The 11,823-nt window shown below is 35.5% G+C and overlaps 1 protein-coding gene across 2 annotated transcripts in view; it reads left to right on the top strand.

Annotated features, from left to right (window-relative positions):
- The window catches only part of LOC109378387 (zinc finger protein 658-like), a 24,054-nt gene that overhangs the window by 6,698 nt on the left and 5,533 nt on the right, over positions 1–11,823 (top strand). For both annotated transcript variants that reach the window (XM_019634781.1, XM_019634780.1), the window contains exons 3-4: positions 4,788–4,914; positions 5,800–5,895. In XM_019634781.1, coding sequence (XP_019490326.1) covers positions 4,788–4,914; positions 5,800–5,895 — 223 coding nt within the window. The remainder of the gene's footprint in view (positions 1–4,787; positions 4,915–5,799; positions 5,896–11,823) is intronic.

The raw sequence follows: 11,823 nt of genomic DNA, 5'->3' as shown, positions 1-11,823 counted from the left end.
TTGTCTAATCCTTTCCTTACTTGACTTTTCTGTATCACTTGCCTCTACTTCTCACTCTTTTTCATCTGGAACATTTCTGTTAGTGTCTGTGACACCCTCCACTAGCTCTGTCCTTCCTTTGCTTGCTGTCTTTATGGATTCATCTTCTCTCTATTGTCCTTTTACATGGCAGATCCCTAGTTTCCATCCTTGGCCCCTTAATCTCTATTTTCCTATACTGATTTTATCCTTTTTCATTTTTTTAAAACAGCTCTATTGAGATTCACTTCATGTACTATGCCATTCACCCACTTAAAGTATAAAATTCAATGATTTTTTAAAAGTTTACTCACAAATATGTGCAAACATCACCACAGTCAATTTAGAGCATTTTCATCTCCTTGAAAGCAACTCTGTAAACTTAACTATACTGTCCCATTATCCCATTTCCCCCTCCCAAACTCCATGAAACTACTAAGCTACTTTCTATCTCTGTAGCTTTGCTGAACTACTTTCTATATTATTTCGTGTAGAGCAGTTTTGCTTTTGACATATTGTGCTTTGGTTTATTTCAGAAGGTTTTAATTTTTACATTTTTGCTGGACATAGTATTCTTAGTTACAACCTTTTTCTTCCAGCACTTTGAATATGTCATCGCACTGCCTCCTATCCTCCATGGTTTCTGATTAGCAATTAGCTGTTACTGAATTTGTACATAAGTTACTTTCTTGCTGCTTTCAAGATTGTCTGTCTTTTTGATAGTTTGATTATTATGTTTCCAGTTGTGGCTCTCTTACTTCAAGTTTATCCTACTTGGAGTTTGTTGACTTTCTTGGATGTATACATTAATGTTTTTCATCAAATTTGGAGACTTCTTGGCCATCATTTCTTTAAATAGTCTTTCAGTCTCTTTCTCCTCTCTGTCTCAGACTCCTATTATGCATATATTTAACTTAATGCTATCCCACGGTTATTTTCTATTGTTTTTTCTTTCTGTTTCTCATACTGCATACTTTTAACGGACATATTGAAATGGACATATAGTTTCTTCATTCTTTCACCTGCTCAAATCTGATGTTGGACTCCTCTAGTGAAAGTTTTGTGTCAGTTGACTTTTCAACTCTTGAGTCTCTATTTGGTTCCTTTTAATGTATATCTCTTTATTTAGTGAAATATTGTTCTTATACTTTCCTTTAGTCCTCGAGTTTGACTTCTTTGACCATATTTAAAATAGCTGATTTAAAGTCGTTGCCTAGAAAGTCCAATCTCTTCTTCCTCAGGAGCAATTTCTATTGATTACACTTTTTCCTGCATTCATGTCTTTCTTGTTTTTTTTTTTCCTTGTTCAGCATTTTGTTGTTGATAATTGGACATTTTAAATAAAATAACATGGCAACTTTAGAAATCAGGATTTCTCTTCTCTACAGTGGTCATTCTTGAAATTTATTTGTTCAGTGACTTTTCTGAACTAATTCCATAGAGCCTGTATTTCTTGTGATCTGTAACAGTTGAAGTCTTTTAAGAAATTTTCTTCAATGCCTGGAATCAGTAAGTCTCCCATCTTTTCTCGGTGCGTGTCAGGGCATTCTTTCAATGGTCAGTCAGACAGTTTACAAGTGTGTAGTAGCCTTTACTTCTTATGCCAAACTTCATGGTCACCTAGAGGTGACAGCTTAGGGCCTTCTAACATGTTTCCTGAGCATGGTCTCAGCCCTGGGCTTGTGCACAGCTCTATGCATGTATGTAGCCTTCTAGATTCTCACAAATATATCATAGCTTTTCAAAATCTTTATGAATATCCCATTCCCCAGCATTTCCTTTTAAGCTTCTTGATTATGCTATTGTTTGCTCCTGCTGTTATCCACCACTTCAGGTAGCTACTAAGTTAATAAATGCCTTTAAATGTTTTGACAAATACTTTTCCATACCATGTGAGCTCCAAGTTAGTTTAAATAAAAACATCTTTGTAAGTAGGATCTTTCAGAGAACCACCAAACAGGCTAAATAATCATAGTTTTCTGGGAATGAGGCTGTGATAGAACTCAAACCCAATTCTGTCCGTCTTGCTGACAGTGGACCATTGGTTCTCAAACTACAACAGAGTTTTTGAGAGAGTGATGGGAACAGGGTAAATTAAAAGGATACAGTATCACTGTTTTTACTGTGATTCAGCTGTTTTCTTGTATATTTCCACAGATTATTTGTTAACTTTTATAATTTTTCAATGTTTTTGTAGAGGAGAGAATTTTCTGGGATCCCTACTCCAACATTTTCTTTCTTTCTTTCTTTCTTTCTTTCTTTCTTTCTTTCTTTCTTTCTTTCTTTCTTTCTTTCTTTCTTTCTTTCTTTTCTCTTTCTTTCTTTTCATTAGTTTCAGGTGTACAAAACAATGAACTAGTTAGACATTTACACCACTCACAAAGTGATAACTCCCCTCCCCTAATCTGCTACTCGACCATAAAGAACAATGAAATCTTACCATTTGCAATGACATGGATGGACTTAGATCAGGGGTCAGCAAACTTGAGACCGAAGAGCCGCTAGGGGGTCAGCGAACTGTGGCTCGCGAACCGCAGGCTCTGAAGTAAAATTGAAAATGAAAATAAAGCTATCATAGTTTCATTTATAAAAATTTTCAAAGATATTATTCACATAATGGTTATTATGTAAAAATATATTTATGGCTCTCTAATAATTTTAAATTGTTGTGAGGGACAGGATTGGCTCTTCCAGGGGTTGGCAAACTTTTGAGACACACCAGACCCAAAGAGCTGCATGTAGCTCACGAGCCTCAGTTTGCCGACCCCTGACCTAGAGAATATTATGTTAAGTGAAATAAGTCAGAAGGAGAAAGACAAATACCATATGATCTTACTTATATGTGGAATCTAATAGAACAGAATAAATGAGCAAACTAAATAGAAATAGACTCAGAGATATAGAGAAAAAAATTCATGGTTACTAGATGGGAAGGAGTTGGGGATGGGGTGAAGGTAAAAGGATTAGAAAGTACAGAGTAGTAGTCACAGTATTGCCACAGGGATATGAAAGACAGTTGGGGAAATACAATCAATAATTTTATAAAGATTTTGTAGGGTGTCAGATGAGCACTTGTCTTATTAAGGGCACCACTTCATGGATGGTATAGATGCCTGACCACTGCACTGTACACCTGAAGCTGAATAATTTTGAATGTCAACAACATTTTCAGTTCCATCACTTGTCAGCATAATTTTTTTTAATCCAGCTGATTTTTATTAAACCAGATATTAAAGAGATTGGCAAAAATGAAAAAAGAACAATGCTACTTTTCTCACTAATTTTTTAGTTTTGCAAAATATAGTTAAATTTTCTATTTTTCAATCAAAATAAATTTAATCAGAGGTGTTCCTGTTCTTTTATTCATTTGTTTTAGTTCCCCGCTACTAGCACTGAGCTTCACACAGAGGAGATATTAATTCAGGAATACTGAAGACTTCAATGAAAGCATAATTGAATACATAACACCGGAAAATTACTTGTTTCTGTCCTCTTATCTCTCAACCTACTTTTTTATTTTTTTATTTTTAATTTTGATAAGAACACTTAACATGAGATCTATTCTCAACAATTTTTTTGCGTGTACAATTCAGTATTGTTAACTAGCTGCACAATGTTGTACAATAGATCTCTAGAAATTAATATTTTGTTCAAGTGAAACTTTATACCCCTTGAATGGCAACTTCACACTTCTCCCTTCTCCTAGTCTCTTTGAAGTCTTTTGTTGTGAAACTTTCCCTTTCTCAGTTTCTAAAACTCTACCCTCTCATGGTTCTGTTATTACTTTTTAGAAAAGTTCTTCTCTGGCTTTGTGACCTATGTGTTTTCTGCCAGCCTCTTGCATATTCACAGTCCCTGAAATTCTGTATTTGGTACTTTGCTTTCCTCAATCCCAGTGTGTTCAAGTTGTTGTCTGATGCCTCTGATAACTTCAGTTGCCACCCAAATTGCTCATAACTCCTTAATGCTTGTCTTCATCCTAGACCTTTCCTCTGTGTTCTACAACTATGTGTGTACTAGCTTAAGGGACAGCTCCAGCTTAGTGTTCCACAGACATTCAGTAGCAACATGACCAGATCTGTCTCACTAAAAATTCTAACAGTTTTTTCCTGTTGTGTCCCCAATATCAGTATTTGACGACAGCATTCAAGAAGCTGCTCATGTTTCTAGACTGGGTAGCTATATAAGAAAGTAGTTATCACATTGGTTGTTGCTTTTGCGCTGTGATTCCATCCCTACCCTTATATCCACTGCTATTACTTCAGTGTACACAGTTCTCTTATACAGGTCTCTGAATCCAACTCCTTGGTAAGTTGTGCTTTGCTCTTCATAAGCTCTAGATTTATATATCTTTTTACATGTATTTAGATAGAAGTTCAGTCATGTATGTTATCACCACAGCTTCCATGTAGTTCTTCCTTGGCTCCCATCATTTATTGTAGTGGAGTCCATGGAGGGATTGAATGTCCTAGAATTCTCTAGGACAGTCCATTGGGATGTGGAAGAAGAGTTGTAGGAAGTCTCCATATACTGAAATTTTCTTGTCCTAAAAAACTGCAGTTCATAAATACATATAAATTATGGTATATTAAAAGCATTTCTAACTAATTCAGTAACTCCAAAGTTCAAGACAAATTAGGTAAAAAAATAGACATCCTTTGTATTTATTTGTTTTAGAGCCTTAAGCATAAATAGGAAAATAGTAGTTCTCAACAGGTATTTCCTCTGTCACCTAATTCTGAACTTTTGAACAAAATGTGTTATCACAGGAATCAGTGTCCTTCAAGGATGTGACTGTGGAATTCACCCAGGAGGAGTGGCCATACCTGGGTCCTGCTCAGAGGGCCCTCTACAGAGATGTGATGCTGGAGACCTACAGCCACCTCGTCTCCGTGGGTGAGCAGACCTGACCACCTGACTCACTCTGGAATACAATTCTTTTTTTTTTTTTTAAATTATCTAAGCACATGCACACTTTGTGGATATTTATGTTATTCAGGCTTTTGATTAAGGGGCCTAGGTAACTGAATCCTTCAGAAAAATAGAAACTACGTTTGTAGTATTGCTTTTCCTTTGAAAACAGCAAATGGGTGCTTTCATTTTGCTGCTGCTGCTGTATCTTTCTCCACCTTCAGAAACTAGAAAGCCCGAGATCTGGTCTATGTACAATGGGTGCCAAAAAAATGTATACACATTTTAAGAAAGGAAAAAACTGTTAAAATTGTACTAATCAATTTATACCGATAACAAAAGATGAATACAAGTCACGTTTGACTTCTGTAATTGCAAGAGGTGCTCAAAGTGGTTACCATCATCATCCAGACACTTCTGATGACAGCGAACTACTGCTTGAGCAATGTTGACCAAAGTGTCTACTTGTATCACTGCACATACTGTTTCAATTTCTTCCCAAAATATTGCCAATGTAGCTGGTTTTCTATAGTACACCACATCCTTTAAGGTCCTCCATAGGTAGATGTCAAGGGGTGTTAAGTCAGGAGAATATGGGGGAAACTCAACCACACCTCTTCGTCCTATCCATTGTCCTGGCAAATTCTCATCAAGGTAAGCTCTCACATCTTGGTGGAAATGCAGTGAGGCAGCATCTTGTTGGAAGTAAAATTGATCATTCCCAAACACATCTTTTGAGCGAATGTCATACTACACATTGTTACCGTAATTCAATTCAATGTCGAAAAGTAATACATAGATAACATCTCTTAAAATGTGTATACATTTTTTTGGCTCCACCGGTATACCCTCAATTGTTAATGTTCACAGGGTATTGCATTACCAAACCCCAGGTGATTTTCAAGTTGGAGCAAGACGAAGAGCCTTGGTCCTTAGAGGAAGAATCCCTGAACCAGAGGTACCCAGGTGAGTGAGCACAGACCGAAGGAAACTCCAGGGGTAGTTAGACCTTAGAGGGAAGCACTTCTGAAAGTTGTTTTTCTTTTTAAACAGCTTTATTGAGATGTAATTCACATATCACACAGTTCACCCATTTAAGGTGTATATAGTTCACTGGTTTTTAACATAGTCATAGATATATGTAAACATCACCACAGTCAGTTTTCTTCACCTCAGAGAGAAACCCATACCCTTTAGCTATCACCTCCCTATCTCCTGTCCCTTCCAGCCCTAGCATCCATTGATCTTTTATCTCTAGATTTGGCTATTCTGGACATTTCATATGAATGGAATTCCATATTGTGTTTTCTTTTGTGATTGGTTTCTTTCACTTTGCATTACAAGGATGTCTTATAGGATGTAATAGTGCTTCACCTTTTTAATTTCAAAATAATATTTATTGTCTGGATATACCACATTTGTTTGTCCATCATTGGACCTTTGGAATTCTACCTTTTGGCTGTTATTGAGTAATGCTTATAGAATCATTCATTTACAAGCATTTGCATGGACATATGCTTTTGTTTCTCTTGAGTTCCTAGCAGGTGGAATTCCTGGGTTCTATGGTAAGTCTGTGGAACTGCCAGACTTTTTTCCACAGTGCTGTCCCATTTTACATTCCTAATGACAGTGTATGAAGGTTCTGATTTCCTCTGCATCTTCCCCAGCACTTACTAGCTGACGTTTTGATTGTAGCCATCCGAGTGCATGTGATGTGCTACATCATTGAGGTTTTGATTTGCATTTCTGTTAGTCAGCTGGGCTGGTATAACAAAATACTGTAAGTTTCGGTGACTTAAATAGCAGAAATTTATTCTCACAGTCCTTGGGGCTGAAAGTCCAAAGTCAAGGGGCCAGCATGGTTGATATCTGGTGAGGCCTTTTTCTGACTCACCATGTCCTCAGATGGCCTTTCCTCTGTGCACCCATGGAGAGAGAAAGAGCTCTGATGTCTCTTCCTATTTTTATAAGGACTCCGGTTCTACAGAGTTAGGGCCCCACCTTTATGACCTCATTTAACCTTAATCACCTCCCTAAAGGTCTTATCTCCTAATACAGTTACATTGGGGGCTAGGGATTCAAAATAAGAGTTTAGGGAAGACACAGTTTAGTCCATAACAATTTTCCTGATCACTGATGAGGGCATGCATCTTTTCATGTGCTTATTGGCCTTTGTGTAAACTAATAAACAATTCCAAGAATTTCGAAAGTTATAGTTTCAATATAATTTTTTGAGCACAAAAGTAAAATCATCTTAAGTAAGTGTTCTCACTGAAGGTTTTTGTTGTGAAGCCATTTAAACAGGGTTGTGAAGCCATTTAAACAGGGTAACAAAGATTAACATAATTTAGATCAAGCGTATTTTGCAGTCACTAAATAGAAATGATTGGATCATACTTATTGGCTAAAAAGGATATCCCCAAATAAGTATCTTAGGAAGATTGTAATAAAGGAATGGTAAAGTTATTAAGTCAATTAAAATAAAATTATTTAGGATTTAATATTCTATTACTCAGTTTTGAATTTTGGCATTATATTCGTTATATAATGGATATATCCATTATAAAATATCAAATGTCATTATATGTTATATAAAAGAAGGCCCTCTAATGCAATAGCACAGGTTAATGTAAACCCTTAAGCATTTGAAAAACTGCATCAAACAATATGATATCAATGATCATAAAACACAAAATAATGGATTTCTAAGAACTTAAAATTCACTTGGATTAGGAGATCCTAATATACAGTAAGTGTCTGTTAACATTGTCTATAGGTTCTTGAAAACTGACTTGAAGCGAACTGACCTATAATGAAACCACCTTTATCATAGGCTAATTGATATAAACAATAGTTATGTTCCTACAGCAAAAACATCACCAAACTTCTACATAAAGATCCAAAACACTGCTAACATTAAACATTCATTAAATGTGAGCTATCCATGCATTTCAGAAAGATGAATCATCATTTTCCAACCCGCTTATTTCAGTTCAGCATTGCAGGTTGCCAGAGCCTATCCTGGCAGTTCAGGGCTGAAGGAGGGAACCCACCCTGGACAGGATGCCGTTCCGTCATAGGGTGCATCACACACTCCCCACTCAGTCAGACTGGGGGCAATGCAGACATGCCATTTCATGTAACATGCACATCTTGGGTTATGAGAGGAAAACAGAGTACCTGGAGAAAACCCACGCAGAAGTGCCAGCTCTACACAGATTGTGGCCCTGGCTGGGAATTGATTTTTTTTTCTTATCAATGTTGTCATGAAAGGAAGTTATTTGAGGTCCAGCTGTACCTCATCTGATAAAATAAGAAATATTGTGGACATTAAATATGTCTATAGAGGAGATAAATGATACTTGTATTAAAGTGAAACATGTATTTGTATATGTGTATGCTGAAATCAAAGGACAAGCCTTGCAAATTCCCATGGAATAAAAAAATTGTGAAAATATAGTTTTAGTCTAAAAAGCAAATAATAAATCCAACAAATTAAAGTCATCACAAATAATATTCTCTCAACATACTTTGATAATTCTTGAAATTAATGATAAAATGAGTAAACAAATAAATTAGGGAATTTAAAAAAATTATCTCTTTTAAACAGTGTATAGCAAAGGAAATCAATTCCAAAATTGCATGACGTTTATAAAATAATAAAAATAAGTGTGCATATTAGAAACCTTAGGATGTAGCTAAATTAATGTACACAGGTAAATTTGTAGTCTCATGTTTACATTAATAAATAAAGCAAGAAGTATAACAGAAATGTACTAATGAAAGCAGAAGCATTTAAAAGTGAAATTAATAATAAACTTGAAAACTGAGAAATTGTAGAAAGTTTCTTAGAATAAAAAACAATAAAATGGATGAAACTTTAGCTAACCCTAACAAAGACAAAACGAAAGAAGAACTTTTATGTAAAAAATTCAAGTGGGGATATATATTTGTAAAGAGTTAATGAAATATCAAACTAAATCCCATTCATAAAATAGAGTGACCTTGTTCTACCAGATATCAAGAATTTATGTAAAGCGCTGAGTAGTTAAGTAATATGCAGCTGGGGGGTGGGATAGTTTAATAAATTAGTGAAAAAGAAAAGAAAGCTCAAGAAAAAACATGTGTTATAGACAATTGGTTTTTGACAGATGACACTATCCCCACAGAGCAGTGAGGAAAGAATTCTGAGGAAAACTTACAGATCAAAACAAAAAATTGGATTCAGGTGGTTTAATGACCTATTTTCATAGCAAAACTAGGAATATTCTACGATGGTAAGGAAAAAATGTTCATGCTTAGGGAAGAAGTTAATAAGATATAAAGAACTTCAACCAGGGAAAAGATGGAGTAAATATATTCCTTCCTACTTCACCCACTAAGTTCAGTTAAATATGGCCTTACACACACACACACACACACACACACACACACACACACACACACACATATGTATGTGTATACACACACACACGTGTATGTATATATATTACATGTGAGGTCTGAGAAGTTTGCAATGTTGTTGCAACAATGTTGCTAACTTCTTTTTGATATCAGAGGGATTATTCATTATGAGTTTATACCAACTGGACAAAGTTAACCAAGTTTACTCTTTGGAAGTGCTAAAAAGGCTACATGAAAAAGTTTTGTCAACAATTCATGGCTCTGGCATCACAACAATGCACCAGCTCACATGGTACTGTCTGTGAGGAAGTTTTTACCCAGTAAACAAATAACTGTATTGGAATACCCTCCCTATGTACTTGATCTGAAGATAAAGGAAATATTGAAAGGAAGACATTTTGATGACATTCAGGACATCAAGGGTAATATGATGACAGCTCTGATGGCCATTCCAGTAAGAGTTCCAAAATTACTTTGAAGGGTTGACTAGGCTCTGGTGTGGGTGCATAGAAGGGGAGTACTTTGAAGGTGACCATAGTGATATTCAGCAATGAGGTATGTAGCACTTTTTCTAGGATGAGTTCGCGAACTTAATTGCCTGACTTCGTGTAATACACACACACACACACACACACACACACACACACACACACACGTGTATGTGTATGTTTTGTAAGATTCTGAAAGATGGAGAGAAGAATAAAGATGAGCTGAGGACCTGATGAAACACTGGGTGCCAGTAGGAGGCTTGTGGGGGCCTGATTTCTCACCCCTGCCCAGTGTTAAAGTGGCAACTTTCTTCTCCAACTCCCAGGGTGTCAGTAGAGGTTTTGTGGGGAACTTGGACTTCTTTCCCCACTTGGCAGTAGTGAAGCTGCACCCCACTTCTCTTAGCGTGGTTTCAGAGGAGCCTGGCTGAAACTGAGCATTAACTTTGATAAAGTCCAAATCTTTAATTTTCTCTGAGAACCATGGTTTTGTTGTCCTGCCTAGAAACATCAAGCTCAAAGAAACACAGATTATTCCTTTGCTTTCTAGAAATTTTTAAATTTCACATTTTATACTTCGTGATCTACTGCATTTCTCCATGTAGGAGACACACCCTTTTAAAAAAAATTTGGGTTCTGAAAACTGGATGCGTCTTATACAGTGGTTGTAGATTTTTTTACTTGCATTTCCTGCAAGTGATGAGGAGTTGTATGAATTTTATGAAGAATAAAACTTGAGTTCAATGACTTTATATAATACATTTTTTTCAAATTTCGGGCCCCAAAATTAAGATGCGTCTTATACATGGGAGAGTCTTATACATGGGGAAATACGGTATTTGGTGTTAATTTTTATAGAAATTATGAGGTACATGTCAAGTTTAAATTTTCGAAGAGGGAATCCAGTATTCTAGCACCATATGTTGAAAAGATCATTTTTTCATTGAACAGCATTTGCATGATCTTAGAAAACAGATGGGTATATTTGCATATTTCTGCATATGTATATATTTCAGATATATTCTGTGTGTCTGAGATTGTATATTTCTGTGGCATTCTATTATTTTTTATTCACCTACATGTCCTTATGCCAATAGCACATTAACTATATTACACTAGCTTATAAATTCTTGAAATCAGGTAATGGGAGTCCACCAACTTTCTTCTGTATCAGTTTTAAAATGAGCTGCTTGATATTTATAAAAAAGCATGCTGGCCTTTCAGCTGGGATTCCATTGAATCTGTAGGTCAAATTAAAGAGAATTGACATCTTAATACTATATAGCCTTCCAATCCATAAATAACATACACTCTCCATTTATTTAGCATTTCTTTGATTTCTTTCATTATGATTTCTTTCATCACTGGTTTTCAGGATGGAGATACCTACCATTTTGTTTGTGTGTGTGTGTGCACACATGTGCATGCTATGGCAAATTATGTTTATCTGATTTCAAATTCCAACTGAACGTATTTGTATATTATTGGCTTTTGTATATTGGCTTTGAATTTTGCCTTTGCTGACAACACTTATTAGTGCAAGGAACTTTTTAAAAGATCTTTTTGTGACTTTTCTGTGTAGACTTACTCTGTGTCTTTCATTTTTATTCTTGCCATATTGCATTAGTTGAAACTTCCATCACAATCTTAAGTAGAAGTGCTGAGAGTAAACACTCTTGTCTTTTTCCCCTATCTTAGGACTAAGGCATTCAGTCTCTCATTTTTTTTTATTAAATTATTTTTTATTATGAAATACACATTTATTAGAATTAGTTTCAGCTGTCAGTCTCTCACTCTTAAGTATAATGTTAGCTATAGGCTTTTTGTAGATTCTTTTTATTAGGTTAATGAATGGATTTTGAATTTAGTGGAATTTTTTTATGTTAATTTATGATTGTGTGGTTTTAATTTTTTAGACTATTTATATATGAATTACATTGATTAACTTCTGAATATTGCAATAGTTTGCATTTCTGGGATGAATCCCACTTGATCCTGATTT

Source organism: Hipposideros armiger, unplaced genomic scaffold (genome assembly GCF_001890085.2).
Source record: "Hipposideros armiger isolate ML-2016 unplaced genomic scaffold, ASM189008v1 scaffold_1931, whole genome shotgun sequence".
Classification (NCBI taxonomy): domain Eukaryota; kingdom Metazoa; phylum Chordata; class Mammalia; order Chiroptera; family Hipposideridae; genus Hipposideros; species Hipposideros armiger.
This window is presented reverse-complemented; position numbering and strand designations above follow the sequence as displayed.